Source organism: Coptis chinensis, chromosome 3, assembly GCF_015680905.1.
Source record: "Coptis chinensis isolate HL-2020 chromosome 3, ASM1568090v1, whole genome shotgun sequence".
Taxonomy (NCBI): Eukaryota; Viridiplantae; Streptophyta; class Magnoliopsida; order Ranunculales; family Ranunculaceae; genus Coptis; species Coptis chinensis.
Genome location: NC_141458.1, coordinates 65,283,354 through 65,298,938, shown reverse-complemented (window position 1 = coordinate 65,298,938; position 15,585 = coordinate 65,283,354). Strand labels below are relative to the sequence as shown.

Sequence of the window (15,585 nt, the reverse complement as noted above, 5' to 3'; positions counted from 1 at the left end):
CATTTTCTTTTTTTAGATATTGGATAGTGTTGTTCCTGAAAACATCCAAGAGCACAAAATAAACTATGGTCGTCAAAATTAATCAATGGAAATGCAAAACAGTAAACAGAAGAGCACAAATCCTTTATTAGTAACACACAATAGTAAAACTTTGCAACGGGAATTTTGTGGTATAGTGAACTTAATGTGTTTAACGAGCCATGGAAGTTTATGCTTCACCAAGCAGTCAAGAAAATATCTACAACAGCAAAATCATGCTCAAATAAAAATCAAAATTTCATGCATTGATAGTGGTTATATGAAAATTTAGACTGAAATTGGTTCAGGACTACTTTTTAAGGTTTAAGTTAAACGATGTCCAACCAGTAATACTAGCACCAGTAAAGGAAAATTAAAGGAAACATTTTGTTTTGCAAAAGAACTGAATAAAGAGAGCATACAATCCACAAAGCAGCTAATAATCTTACATTCAACCAAAGTTGAATCCACTAGAAGGGACTGGATGCTCACTTCCTCCAAAGTTGAAGCCAGGTTGTGCAGCTCCACCAGGAGGATCTGCTGCTGCCTCCTCATCATCCTCCAACCAATAAGTCTCAAGGATCTTCAATGCTTTCTCATAAATATCAATGTTGTCATGGCTTTGGAGGTTCTCAATCTTCTCCAAGCCCTCTGCCTTGTCAATAAGTTGAGCAAAGACATTCATGCCTTCAGTGTGGCCTGCGTTTTTCTCAACTTCTCCAACCTTCAAAATATTCTCAAGCCCTTCCAGACAAACAGTAACTATTCTTGGATCAGGGCAGACAAGTAGATCACATAATGGTCTTATAAAACCCTGGCTCACAAGGTACCTAACATCCAGGACGACAAACAGCTAAATGCACATTCAAACTACAATAATTAAAGAGGAAAAAGAAAATGAAAAGAATCATACTTAGTTTGCTCATTATCGCCACCAGAAGTAGCATTTGAGATTGCCCAAGCAACTTCTTTCTTGATATCAAACTCAGCAGTTTGCAGAAGATGGACAAGAGGTATAATAATATCAGCCGCAATCACAGCCTGCACAAATTATAAAGTTGAGATTAATCTCATGATCAATCCATATACTACGTATAGTAAGCGGCACAGCCTACAAAGATTAGTAAGGGCATCAACGGTGGTAATAAAAAACACAAGTGTTCCTTAAATTTTTAACATGCTTTTATATCAAGTGAGTTAATTTCTTTTATCCATTTATACTTAATGGTTTAATAGATCTGTCACAAGGACGTGCCAATTCCTAAAGATAAATACTTCATTTGACACCCTCCATGCACTAGGCCACTAATCAGTCACAAGATCCAAAGAGGCCAAAGAAATGGCATTCAAGACAAGGAATGCAGTAAACCTGTATCTATTCTTTATTTCCAGCTGTGATGTTGGAGATGGTCCATCAAGCTTCTTTTTTAATACTTTTCTTATGATTGTGCGTCAACAGTTTCAGAAGACATGAAAGAGCTTGCTGATTGATGATGAACTGGGGAAAAAATATAAATTAAAAAAATTAAAACACAATGCAACCAAACAGTATCAAGGTGTGACAACTCAAATGAGCAACTTTCATAAGAATAAGTGTAAAACATGGTTGCTCACTAAAGTACCAATATATAAACTAGTAAAGCTATTACCTAATATATAAAGTACCTTACCCAATATATTGTGCTTATGTAAAACACAATATAACTATTGCCCACTTTGTTATGTCACTAATGTATAAATATATCAAATTTCAGTATAGGTCCTTTTCGCATTTCATCTAGAGTAGACTGAAGAGAAACCCTCCCCTATGGCTATCAAAGGCCACATTTGGAGCGCCTTTGACACAATCTACAATTATTTTTACTAAAATTGCAACCTTTGACACCCTTCAAAACCCAAATTCTTCTTCTCTTCTTCACACCTCCTAAAAAACCACTATGATAACTGACACTAAAAACACCGGTAGCAAAAACAACTACTTCGTCAGGTTTGGATCAAGAGGATGAACTAATTAACCGCAAATAATAATTAACGGGAAATTATGGATGCAATTGCATAGAACAAATCTTAAAGAATAATTAACGGAAAATCGAAAACTGGATGCAAAAGCACCGAATTAACCTCAAAGAATAATTAAGGAGAAATTGACAGGTAGAAGTAAATGCATCGAACTAACCTCAAATAATCATTAATAGGAAATCGACAACTGGATGCACTTCAATATATTTATGATATCATTACAAAATATTTTTTGAATTATTAAAAAAATATATACTTATATAAAGTAAAAAACTGAATGCAAATGCATTAAACTAACGTCGAAACATATTTATATTATGTGTAGTGGGAATGTCTCGACAAATATAGTTTTGCATTTAAAATGACGTTTATTATATCTTTTTTCGTATAATTGGAAACACTTTGCTATTCAAGTAGCATCAATATAATATTTATCTCATTGGACATTATCACAAAAATTCAATCAAACTTTTATTATTAAACAACAAAAAGAAGTCAAATTTTTTTATTAAGTGTGGATTATTACTTTTTACGGAGAGTCGGGCTTTTACAAATTTGGATGAGTGATCAATATAATATTTATATCTCATTGTTGTGCACACACAGTTGCTAATATACATGATAAATTCAAATAAGATTATATTAATGATAATTAATTAACCAATAATAATTAAACTTTTTCTAATAAATATCGTTAAACGCAACCAGTTCGAGTACGGGTTCGAAAACTAGTTTGTTCCTGGGAATGATACTACTCCGCATAGACATACACATCGCACGTGGAATCGCTAGTAGTATATTTGAGATGGACGACAAATGGCACTGTAACAAAGGAATATGAGGACATTTAGGTAAATTACCAGAAAGCTGTGGAAGTTAATGGGCTTTAAGTATAAAAGGGAACCAGCATTAGGTTATATAAATTAGAGCTCTTTTTATTTTTCTCTCATCTCATTTTCATTTTCATTTTCTGTGGAGCAGCAGCAGTCAGCTCAGGTATAAATATAATAAAAAACCTCAAATTTCTTAATTTATCAGTCAACTCCCTCAAATCTTATCTTATTAATCTCAACTCCTTTAATATTTAAAACTTAATGGCTGTTTTGTTTTTGAATTTGAGTGTAAGTAGAGCTGGAATTTTAGTTTTGAGGTATTAAATTTTATTGATTTGTTATCTGATGTGTAAATATAAGTCTTTAAGATGATGATAATAATTTAGATCTATACAAGCTTCATTCAAATTGAGTTTTAAGGTAACCAAATAATGGGGAGAAAGGAGTTTTCGAAATGGTTTCTTTTTGTGTAATTTCACCTAGGGTTTTATTCTTTAGTGATTGATTTACGTTCTTGGATGGTGGGATGGAGGAATTTGTTGGGGGAATGATTTAGGGTAGCTAGATTTGAACTGATAACTAGGCATGTGAATGGGATACATTACGCTATGTTTCTATGAGTTTGTTTACTTATTTGGAAATATGTTTTTGTGGGTATAAATTGTTCATTGATTATAAGAATCTGTATGTTTGAAGTTGTTGTTGTTGCATTCTGTTGGTTATTAGGAAATCAATGTGTTTGCTTACTGTTGTGTTGGTGTTCATGTTCTATCAGATCATTGTGATACCTGTTTGATTTTATTTATCCGGGAGATAGCAAAGGATGACCAATAATAGGCTGCCTCAGGTATTCTTGGATGTATCTGTTGATGGAGATCCTGCTGAAAGAATGATTTTCGAGGTATTATTTGTATTGCTTCTCTAACCAAATTAGTCCTACTCTTTATCTGTCCCTGTGTACTTGTCTACATTGCCATTTTTACTCCTCAGTGGCCTCGTATATTATTATTACTGTTATTGTTATTAATATTAATATTACTACTACTTCTACTACTATTATTTTATATAAAATTTTAACTATGTGAAGACCTGCATGGTATCCTAATCTGTTAGTTTTTGTTCTCTGCAGCTTTTCCACGATGTTGTTCCCAAGACCGCAGAGAACTTTCGAGCTCTTTGCACAGGTAATATATTGTGTTCAGTGACAATGACTATGTTTCTACACCTTGATCTCCAATATTTTTAAAAATTGAAACATCTGTGTGGTGTTGGCGTAATTAACGGCATTAAACGCTTTACGTTGTGTTGCAGACTTAATATTGTTACATGATATCGACGCATCATGTCGCCTAATGTGCATTGACCTGCTGACGCATGCTGCAAAAATATTGCGTGTCCCAGTTGAGGCATAAAATATAAATGTTATTATTTATATTTTTTTGTATAAAATTAGTAATAATGTTGAAAAACATGAGCACACAGCTCTTCAAAATATTTAAAAGCTCTTACAAAGTCATTTTACAAGATTTCTTTTTTGAAATGAGTGAATTAAAAATTTAAGACGATTAAGTCCCAATTCAAAGTCATATCCATTTATCATCAAGTGAGCAGTGTGAGAAACGATAATAATTATCTTGTTATTACATGCAAATGAGCCTTAACTAAGCTGCACAGAGTAGCGTGCCATTATTACCATATAGCCATAATAACAGTGTAGTAGGCTTTAGGCATTATCACACGAATGGGGTGCTATGCCTAGTTCCACAGCTGTTTTTGTTATTTCTATTTGAAAATTGCTAACATAGATTTATCACTCATTATTTGATGTTTGTCACTTGTTTTTTTCTATAGCAAGAGAAAAACCATGATCTTTGATTATATATTGCTGGCATTCATGTTATGTTCTTGTCTAATTATTGTTAGAGATGTAATAAATTACTGCAATTCGCTCAAGGACATTTGCGTTTACAGGTGAGCACGGAAAAGGACCTGTATCAGGAAAACCACTACACTACAAGGGATGTCCATTCACTCGAATTGCTAAAGGATTGATGGCTCAGGTAAGCCCTTGACTACTACTATCTTTTTCTTGTGTAAATCGCATGATAAAATTGGCTGTCGTTCATTGTCTCTATGCTTATGTTATATGGTTGAACTGAGTTAGAAGTGATGGCCTTTGTCCTTTAGCCAGTTACTTGTTTATGCTGTAGGATACAGGGCTGATGGTCACGACTGCTTTTCTTGTGATGTAGATTTTAAGGTTGTACTTACTAAGTTGTCCATCCTCATAATTTTACTGAACTTGACCCTACCCAAGCCAGTTATTTGGATAATTTGTGCTCTCTCTTAGTAACTAACGATTGAAATTTATCCTGCAGGCTGGCGATGTTACTAGTCGAGATGGTATGTATCAGTCTTGCAGCTTTTGCTTTTTGTGAAGTGTACTTTACCCCTTTATCTTTGGAACATAAACTAGATTGTGAATACCTTCTATGAGTGATTATATCAATCTTTAATGCTCCGGTTGAATAATATTTCCTTGCAATCTTTATCTATGTGTTACTTCTTGACACTTGATTCCAATTGATGGCAGCTTACATTGTTTAATATATAGTTTCTGTCATTTTAGCAAGATTGGAAAATTGGTGTTGGTCAATGTTTCTAAGCATGTGAAAAATATGGTTAGGGTGCACCTCTTGATGTGGAAATCAAGTGTGGTTATCATGTTCATTTCAAATTGTCCCTTCATACTATCAGTATCTTATGATACACGTTACTTAATTGTTTCAAAGAGGAAAGCTGACGCGTCATAATCTGTAATGGAACTTTTAATGTGCGTGCACATACCCTGCACTAGATCAATGTGAGATTTGGACGTGGGTATGTCGTATCCGTCTGGCTTGATTGTTCTGGTGCTAGAGGACCATTTAACACCTGGTCTTTCTCTTGGATTATCGTAGTATTAATGTATTATTGGATGAGCCAACCCACAATGAGGAAGCGGCCATTCATATTAATGCCAGGAATTTTAATTTTAAAAAGATTTGCCATTTACTAATCTGTTGGGTTGGTTAGTATACTCATTGTCCTTGCCAGTTGCCAATATGATAATCGTGGTCAATGAAACTTTCATAAAACTTTCGACTCACAGATGAGCTTTCTCTTTTTGTTAATTAAGTAATCGTTTATCAACTGTTATACCAGTCAACATTTAATTGGTTAGGGAAATAGGGAATGCTGGAGCAGCTGTGTTTATCTCATCTTAATTTCTTTGACTGGTTCTTATAGAATTCTTCACGCTTTATTAGTGTTTTCACATATAAATATTTGACAATTTCTGACAATGAAAATACTGACAGAGCTCTTTCCCCTCCACTTTTTGGTAGGATCTGGTGGAGAGAGCATATATGGTGGGAATTTTGAAGGTAGAATTACGATTTAGTTCTTTTCTTTTCCCGCGTATTAACTTCTAATATTTGCTGCAGCTACGTGGCTGAAGTCTGTAAGTTGTTAGTTCAAGCATGTATTAGTTTATGAAGAGTTCATTGTGTTGTTATTACTTATTACTTTATTAGCATCGCTATGCAAGTAGTGTCTTGTTTGTCTCGCTGTGTTTATTTTTACACTCTGTTTGAAAATAAGGCGTGGCTATAACCTGTGGGCTAGGAAATTTGATCTCTAACTGAATTGGTACTGGGAATCCTGATTGTAATGACTTCTGTATGATGCGTCTGTGATCATTACCTTTAAATATTAATGAGGCTTGCAACCCCCTGGAGTCGCCCCAAAAGCTAAGCCAGCCAACAATTTTTTTAGACACAAAAAAGATAGCAAATAGTGACAGCTGGGAGCGACGGCTCGGGTGACCTTAGCTGTAAGTAACTTTGACAGGTGAAATGACGTTTACACTCTTAACTACAAAACAAAATTAAGCTATATGCATTAGGGACACAATGGTAAATTAAAAGGTTTTTTTATATATTTTTAATTTTCATGGACGTGGGGTCCATGAAATGATTACATTTTACTTTCTTTATAAATTCTGGAGAGTGGGGCATACTGATTGACTTTATCTCTTTCAAAAGGCATTCTATTGGGCCTATGACAATCCCATCTCCATTTTATTTTTTAATCCAAAATTTACTCTAAATAAAATCTAGGTAAAATCTATTGAATTTTGAGCAAAATATATATATATATATATATATATATTGAATTTTAATCTGAAATTTCTATAAATGACTAAATATATTTACAAAATCACCATGATCTAAATGTAATTACATTATAGTAGGGGAACAATAACGCACAAACCGAAAAAATTGCGTAACGCACGTGTACAAAGACTAGTTACCTTTAAAAGTGACAGTTTAAGGTTGCCATGTATGTTACCTTTGATTCTCACTAGGATACCATTGCGGAACGTAGTAACAGAGAAAGGTAGAGACCGTTTTGAGGGTGGACGGCACCCAGCTGGTCAGCTGGCAAGACTCTTGGAGGTTGTTCCAAGAGGTCTACCATGAAACTTTATTGTCGCTCTCCGTGGATGTAAAATGTGAAAATAAATATGTGCTCCTTCAGCTGGCAAGACTCTTGGAGGTTGTTCCAAGAGGTCTACCATGAAATTTTATTGTCGCTCTCTGTGGATGTAAAATGTGAAAATAAATGTGTGCTCCTTGTTGGGTCTGTATGATTCAAACCTGTCACTTCCGTATCAGACGGTGTATTGATATGTGGATGCTCACTTCCTTAATTGGCTAGGTGACTGCACCTGGTGTGCGTCTTTCATATGTTACTCTTAAGTCTCTAACAGGCTACTGGGTTTTTCAGTATATTTATCTTCTTGTTAACAAGTGGTTGCTTTGACATTCTTCCAGATGAGTCCTTCACTTTGAAACATGATGGTCGTGGCTATCTGTCTATGTCAAATACTGGTCCCAACAGCAATAACTCTCAGTTCTTCATTACCTTCAGAGCTGCACACCATCTTGATGGGTTAGTTTCAGTACCCCACTCTATATATATACTGGGACGTGATGTATATTCATATGGTTTTGTACAAAGTGTGAGTTGGTGAACTTACAAATTGACTTAGGTGCTGGTTTTTGGTGGATATGGTCTCCTCATCGTAGAGATGTCCCCATAAGCTTTCAATTCATTTGGACATTTCTAACCTTGTCAAAAGAGGATCCTATTTTGAGAAATACTGGCTCCACTTTCAAAAGTTGTTTAAGGTATAGACAACTTTTAAAAAGGTTAGAACTGTCCAGATGAGCTGATAATGATTTGTTCCAAATATCTGCCTGCAGTTTATCTTGTAGGTGCCCGTTGTACGAAACCCTTTCTGTATAGATCCCATCCTATACGTGTGTATTGTTTGTTGCTCATATGTGCATTTTTTTTGTGTTTCCCTTTTGATTTCAACAGGTTGCATGTTGTCTTTGGGAAGCTTGTGCAAGGCCATCGGACATTGAAGAAGATTGAAAGCGCAGGTTCCAAGCAGGGGGAACCTACGTTTTTTGTGAAAATTGTCAATTGTGGTGAACTTCTTGAAGGTAAGATACGCGCAGTAGCTGCTTTGGAGAGGGAGTCAGTCAGCTTGGCTGATAGAGCTTTATTGTTTATCACTAAAGATATAGAGCTTTTCAGTTTCTAGATAATTTGTGGTATAATAGATTTTCTTATGAGTTACAACTGAATGTTTTTAGGTGCTGTGCGTAGAAAAGGAAAATCTAAGAAGCCTTCAAGAGGAAGGAGGAAAAGACGAAGATATTCTAGTTCTGAGTCAGATAGTTCATCTGATTCTTCTAGCGAGTCGTCTGAGTCCGATAGCGACTCTGATTCGTATTCTTCGTCATCATCTGACATTAGTTCTTCAAGTGAAGACCGTCGTAGGAAGAGAAGAAGGTCCTACAAAAGAGACAAATATAAACGTGGTAAAAGAAGAAGAGAGAGACGCCGTGAAAAGAAGCGCAGGAGACGTGATAAAAGATCAAGGCGCAAATCAAAAAGGTTATTATGAATTCTTCTTAGATCAATAATGCAACATATTTCAACAAGTTTTTTATTCATATTTTCTTACTTTGTCAATAGATAAAAGATAATTGATTGATATAATCAATTAAAATTACACCAATACCAAAGAAATTTGGAAAGAAAAATTCTATGGTATTTAATTTTTGAAAAGGAGTCTCTGACATGCCAGTGTCAGAAGATGAAACCATACTCATCCCTGGTATTGCTAGTTGTGTTAGGGGCTTGTTGGGAAACCATTTACTGGATCTGCGTTGGCGATAGCATGATGTGGATCTCTTTTTTTTATTTTTTGAAAATTTTCATTCTTCGATTGACATTGTTTTTTTAAGGACTTTTAGTTTCAGGTAAGAATTTTACAATCCAAGATCCGTTAAAATAAGAACAGATGTAGTTTTGGAAGAATTAGGATTCAATATGGGAACCCTCAAAATAAATCAACGTGAGTTGCACTATTAACTCATCAGTTTTGCACAATATGCCAATGTGAGCTGCACTAAGCATTAAGGCTTCAGTTTTCATCTAAACTTTGAGATGCGCGTTTGACTGCATTTCAATGCAAAACTACTGGTCCCTAGCGCACCCTCTCCTTTAATGATATTTTTTATTAAACGGCATGAATTTATTCATTTGATTCTGGTTAGTTTTTGTTTGATGTAAATTTGTGGAAAGTTGATTAAGGTTGAGATATACCTAGTGTTTTTAAATCAGGAAATTGTTACATAGTGAAGTATAATTTTCTCGCAACTTTTTAGGTGTAATAAGAATGTATCTTGGCCAACGTCAAACATTAAAATATTTATTTACATAGGCTCTCTGTATTTGCACCTTGTAATTGCTGCCCATGTTTTTTTCACCATGGGGTGAAAATTCCCCTCGAGAACATGTTATCGAACTTCTCTCTGTATCTGTAACCTTGTTTGTTTTTTTCCCATCTAAGCCTTGAAAGGAGAAGTTGTTATTAAAGAGCTTAATAGAACATGGGGAAGATTAGATTAGTCATATCTATATTTAATTATCTATCTAATTATTTTAAAATACTCAAAATTATTCAGCATGTCCACCGCTTACTTTTTACCAATTTTGAATCCCCACCACTCTTGTATTTTGATTGGTTAATAGGCTTTTTGTTTTTTTACTGTGTTGATTATCGTTTTTGTTTTTTATTTTCTTCCTTTTGTTAATACGTTTACTTTGACAACTTTTCTTAGTAATGCTTTTTCAACGAGATCACATTTTGTAAAATCAATTGCATGGGTATATATAACTACATACAATGTGGGATACCTGCATTTTGGATGAATGTCATTCACTTTCTGACTTTTGCTTTCCGATTGGATAATGCTGAGACCTTTGTTTTGTGTTTTGTAAGGAGTTTGGAAAGTTCCAGTGATACTGAAAGTGAAAATACCAGTGCAAGTAGTTCCGAGGACGATCAAGTTGGGGGTCATGGACCTTCCAAGCCCAAACATTCCTCTCATACATTGGGTAAGTTTTAATCCTTAAAATTGTTCCCCTGGACTTCTTTCCTTTGAGATTATTTTAGAACTTCAATATGGATTGTTATCTGGTTATGTATTTTGCTGTATCCTCTATCTGATATATTTTTTTTAGTTTCATTGTTGATGCATTTTGGTGTTCCCCTCACCAGGGATAAAATCTGCAGCATTTTGTAGGTTGTATAGGTTACGCCATTACATTTTTTTTATTACGTGTCTGGAAAATATCTTTTCATCTGATATCATGTGGTCTTTCCTTGTTTATTGCTATACTTCATATCCTTCTTATCTGTTCGTGAACTTAATATCAATCTAGTGATTTACATTCATTCCATTGCAAGCTTTGGATACCTGAACAGTTGCCCTATTTCATGAAGTATAAATTCATAGAATTAACTGTAGATTCTTACATTCTTCAGTTTGTTGTGTGCTGATTATATTTCAAAGTTTACAATTTTTTGGTACCTTTTTTGTATTTTATTGTGGACTCCTCAGAGATTGTTTCACCTTTTGGTAACTTAATATACTATGGGAAAATCATCTTGATTTGTTTGTTACATCCTTTTGCAGCTGGAAAACAATCTCCAATTGTGGTGGAGAAAGATGCTATTGCCCCTCTGCCAAAAGGGGTTACGGCCGATATGGTTGGTAAATCACCACAAGAAAATGGAAATTTGCAGAGCAATGGGGTAAAAATGGATCGATCGAACAGTAGTGCAGATAGACAACCAGATTTAGTAGATCTCCCAGGCAAATCTAGGTCTTTATATTCTTCTTTTCACACCTGAGTTATTGTTTATGCTCACCGATCCTTTTAAGATTCGGTATTTTATTAAAAGTTGATGAGCAGGAGCCGAAGCATGAGTCCTAAAAAGGCCATGAGTAAGAGTATGAGTATTAGTCCCAGGAGGAGTTTGAGCAAAAGCCCGAGTGTGAGGCGTGAAAGAAGCATGAGCAAGAGTCTAACGCCAAGAAGTGCTGTTAGAAGCCCTGAACGTGTACCACAGCAGAGCAGGAGTATCAGTGAAAGCCCTGGCAGAAAAAGTGTTAGTAGCAGAAGCCGGAGCCAGAGCCAGAGCCAGAGCCGGAGCTGGAGCAGAAGCAGAAGCAGAAGCCTGGCTAGAAGTATCAGTAGAAGCCCAAGTCCAGTAAGCCCAAGGAATAAACCTCGGAGAAGTATTAGTATGAGCCCAGATATGCCGTTACGAAGTCGTAGCCAAACTCCAGTAAGGTCCATTTCTAGAAGAAGCAGAAGCCGCAGTTTGCTAAGATCCTCACATGGAAGAACTATTAGTAGGACTCCTGTGAAGGCTTGTAGGAGTGTAAGTAGAAGCCCTGTGAGGGCCTCAAGAAGGAGCATAAGCAGAAGTCCAATAAGGAGAGCATCACGAAGAAGCTTAAGCAGAAGCCCAGTTGTAGCTCGCTCAAGGAGGAGTGTTTCTCGGAGTCCAATAAGGCCACCAAGCAGGAGTCGTCGACGCGGCTATTCAAGGAGTCCTGTCAGTCCATTGCGCAGGGGCCGGTCACCTATTCCCAGTCGAGGGAGAAGTCCGTCGAGAAGTGTATCCCCCGATGGCTCACCTAAGCGAGTAAGAAGAGGTCGTGGTTTCAGCCAAAGATACGCGTATGCTCGACGTTACCGGACTCCATCTGCAGATCGTTCTCCTCTTAAGTTGCGCCGTTATAGTGGAAGGAGCGACCGTGACAGGTATGACTGTAGCTCATTCGATTCCTTTTTTCCCATTATTTTATTGACAATTATTACCATGTTACACACTTTTTCTTACTAAGTGATAGCTTACACAACAGATATTCAAGTTACAGGAGCTACAATGATCGTTCTAGGTATAATAGGAGCCCACTGAGAGGCCGAACTCCTCCAAGGTTGGATTCTTTATATTTCTCACTTGGTACTTTTAAATAAAAAATCGCTAGACAATATATCCGGCCCCATATTTTTATTAGTATTTTTATTGTAAATAGGTATCTCATTTGCATCCCATTTATTGATCAGCATATCAAAGAGTATTTTTAAATTGTCGGAGGACTTGAGTTGATCCGCTAAGTGGCAGTCTTTCATGTTTATTGCTGTGACATTGTTAGAATTACTTTTAAGTTTTAAACCCGTCACAAGTAGGTGTCCACCTCTCTGATTATATATAAAAGCTCGTCTGAGTGCAGTCTGCAGAATGAACTTGGATCTTGATTTTCATTTTAAAATGGAGATACCATATGATCCCATGCAGTGAAAGATTTTGGTGCATTCTTGATGTGCAACGTATAGACTGGTTTCTTCATGCAATTCTTAGGCATTTTAAATTTGTGAAATTGTCCTGTGCTTGTATAAATTACCCAGAATGCCTTATATGTGCCCCTCTCCCAGCGGCCAGGCTAGCGCGTTCACAGTTTGTGACATGCAGGAATGCTCTCTTTAGGAGATTGTGATTGCCCTATTTCCTTTGTGTCCTGCTTTGACATGAATATGTGTGATAACTGTGTACCTATGCACCCAACTTCTCTTGAACTCTCTGTAGCTTGTTGAGCTTTTGAATAATGTAAAAATTACTCCTGCCTCTCGCGTCTTTGTAAATCACTGCAATTTAATTAGATGTGATGTGATTAGAGCCAGAAGTTGGGGTGTGTTTGTTGCTAGCTTATATGGATGGGTGTATTGTTCTGCTTAATTCTCATGGAACTTTTTGTTTCCTAATGTTTTGTGGACAAGAAACGTTCTTCTCTTGCCTGTCTGATTTTATGATAATAATCATAATAGTGTAGGAAGTACATAATACTATAAACTTGTTGAATCATATTCCGTGCTCTGTAGGTACAGAAGCAGGAGAAGCTGGTCACGGAGTCGTAGTGTGTCGCGAAGCCCAAATCGCCATCGAAGCCGCGGGAAAGGGACCTATAGCCGTAGCCCCATGCGCAGTCATTCACCTCTTGAAAAATCTAGATCTCGTGGTAGCTTGAGAGCCGAGAAGCGAAGTTCACTTACTAGGAGCAAGAGCCGGAGCCAGAGCCAGAGCCGGAGCCGGAGCCCATCAGATTCAAGGTCCTCAGCAGACTCACCATCTCCACAGCACACTAGCAAGGACAATTCAAGATCAGTTTCCGGTAGTCCTGCTGCGAAGGGCCTGGTTTCTTATGGGGACGGTTCTCCTGATTCCAGCGATAAGTAGAAAATGTTAGTATTGTTTGATCAGTGGGACCCAGAGGAAAATTCAGTCAGGATGGATTAAGAGGTACTGGTGCTTTATAGGTTGTTGTTTCTGTGGCTCTTTGTTAATGAGGTAGAGCCGTAGAGGTTTTCGGTTTGCTGCCTGTGAGGCTCATCTCTTTGATATAGTTTAGTTAAATTGTATTTGGTGTACTTAGATTAATGATTTTACTACCGATGTTATAATATTTAGACGGGGTAGAATTTTGATATTGTCCTTGGTGCTTTATAATGTCCTGAGAATGTTATGGCCGAAACCTGACAGCATGTAGACCTTTGCGGTTTAAGCGTCAAGGATAATTACTGTTTTATTACATTTTACCCACTTTGGAAGTATGCATTACCATGTTTGGTGATCTGCAGGGTTCTGTAGACCATCCGATTTTTCATCGGTCTTGCCAGATTATTCTTGACCATTTCTTAATTAAGTGAGTTTTATAAGATTAATGATATGCTTTGCTTGTGGTTTTATCAGAGATGATAATAGCAGATATCATAATAGTGATTTAACAATTTTAGCGGGATACTAGTAGACTAGCAGTAGTAACATATAAGCTAAACCGTGAGCAACGGGTTCTTTGCCCAATGGGGATGAAGTGCCGGAAGCTTTTTTAGAATGCATGGTAAACCTGAAATCGAACGTGTATTGGGATTTGGGAGTCATTCAGCTTTCATCTGCCATGGATATTAGGATATCTGGGAAGAAAAAAAAACGTTTAAGGGATTCACTTTGTCTTTGGAGCGTAAGGGAGGTGTCTGTGTCTATCACGGATTCAAGGTTGTGTGATTCATCTACTTGTCCTTGTGTATGTGATAGAAGTGCTGATTGAACTTATTATTAGAGCCTGTCCCATACAACCAGCTAGTTTAACACTAGGGAGCCATGCTGACAAGCACGATTGTTGCACGATTTATATGTTGGGAGGGATCGTGAATTAATCATGTCCGCTTCAAGCTGGTATTGAGCTGTTCGTCGATTGGGATTTTTCTAAGTTCTGCAATATAGCTAACACCTAACTGGTAAGTGCGGTACTCTTGACCTCTTTGGCAATTTTATTTTTTCCGAATACTTTTTACCACATGCAAATGCATTGGAAGTGCTCTTACGTGCGTAATGCAGAATTTGTTATTTGTCAATTTTGTTATTTGTCAATATTGTTATTTGTCAATTGGAATTCTTTCAATTTATGCAGTAAACCTAACAGTTTCTACATTGAAAGTGAGGTACCCTTGGCCTCTTGGCTTGCATTGCACTACATGCCGGATGTGTTCGTACTCTTGTAGACGTGTAGTTTGGTTCGGCCCCTTCCGCTTACACCCAGTATATCTCACTAGCATATACTACCCGCGCTCAACTTCCATTGGGCTTGAGTCACAACTCAAAACTTGTCAATTGGTTTGGGGGTGCTATACTGAGAAGGCTTTTAAGAGTTGGATTGAGATCTTCCTTGCTATCCACATGAATTTGTCCTTCTGTCCTCATATGCGATTGTTGGTACACAAGATGAGCTCTTCTCGTCTCATGTGGGCTTCATGTCATTTTTGTGCTTTCGGCTTCCATTATGCAGATGCAAATAGAAGATTCTAGCACATGCATTTGTCGTGCTCTTAGGTCTTGTTATGGTTCCGCGCGGACAAACATCATGCCAGAAGCGCAATGCATCTGGTCAGTTAGTTGACAACTCACCAAGGCCGGAGGCCCAGACTTCTCCCATTTGCTAATTTTGAGTTTTTGACATAAAGGAAACAAAAGAAAACAAATTAGTAATTAGTATATTCACACGTACTAATTAGTATAGCTACGATTGTTTCATGGAAAATGTAAATAATACCAATGAAATTATAATGTGCGTGTTGGGTTAGTAGGATATATTATGAAAATCCCTGTTGATTTTATGGAAAGTTCATATTTTCAGTACCTTAGTGGTTGAGTCCGAACTTCTGCATGGATGTGTTCACTTTG

The 15,585-nt window shown here is 36.8% G+C and overlaps 2 protein-coding genes across 3 annotated transcripts; one reads left to right on the top strand and one right to left on the bottom strand.

Annotated features, from left to right (window-relative positions):
- Window positions 1–345: 345 nt before the first annotated feature.
- Window positions 346–3,635, bottom strand: LOC147510429 (importin subunit alpha-1b-like). Its single transcript, XM_086598128.1, has 3 exons — window positions 3,618–3,635; window positions 932–1,059; window positions 346–848 (listed from the first exon to the last, which is right to left on the bottom strand). The coding sequence occupies exons 1-3, from the start codon at window positions 3,633–3,635 to the stop codon at window positions 470–472; spliced, it is 525 nt and encodes a 174-aa protein (XP_086454254.1). The 3' UTR covers window positions 346–469.
- On the top strand, window positions 2,907–14,069 carry LOC147510428 (Cyclophilin-like peptidyl-prolyl cis-trans isomerase family protein). Of its 2 annotated transcripts, XM_086602406.1 has the most exons (14): window positions 2,907–3,033; window positions 3,646–3,771; window positions 4,000–4,054; window positions 4,842–4,930; window positions 5,249–5,273; window positions 6,257–6,295; window positions 7,748–7,865; window positions 8,298–8,425; window positions 8,579–8,882; window positions 10,276–10,391; window positions 10,973–11,162; window positions 11,253–12,110; window positions 12,212–12,286; window positions 13,230–14,069. In XM_086602406.1, exons 2-14 carry the CDS (start codon window positions 3,694–3,696, stop codon window positions 13,582–13,584), a joined length of 2,430 nt encoding a protein of 809 aa, XP_086458532.1. In that variant the 5' UTR covers window positions 2,907–3,033; window positions 3,646–3,693; the 3' UTR covers window positions 13,585–14,069. The 2 variants fall into 2 exon arrangements, with proteins under 2 accessions (XP_086458532.1, XP_086458533.1); XM_086602407.1 differs by lacking the exons at window positions 2,907–3,033; window positions 3,646–3,771; window positions 4,000–4,054; window positions 4,842–4,930 and adding an exon at window positions 5,087–5,130.
- Window positions 14,070–15,585: the final 1,516 nt, after the last annotated feature.

What these genes read in the sequence shown, in the direction of transcription:
- LOC147510428 (XM_086602406.1), top strand. Translation starts at nt 3,694, where the DNA reads ATGACCAATAATAGGCTGCCTCAGGTATTCTTGGATGTATCTGTTGAT. An exon ending in CTGAAAGAATGATTTTCGAG is followed by an intron (nt 3,772 to 3,999) that starts GTATTATTTGTA and finishes TGTTCTCTGCAG; the next exon opens with CTTTTCCACGATGTTGTTCC. An exon ending in CTAAAGGATTGATGGCTCAG is followed by an intron (nt 4,931 to 5,248) that starts GTAAGCCCTTGA and finishes TTTATCCTGCAG; the next exon opens with GCTGGCGATGTTACTAGTCG.
- LOC147510429 (XM_086598128.1), bottom strand. An exon ending in GGCGATAATGAGCAAACTAA is followed by an intron (nt 849 to 931) that starts GTATGATTCTTT and finishes CCTGGATGTTAG; the next exon opens with GTACCTTGTGAGCCAGGGTT.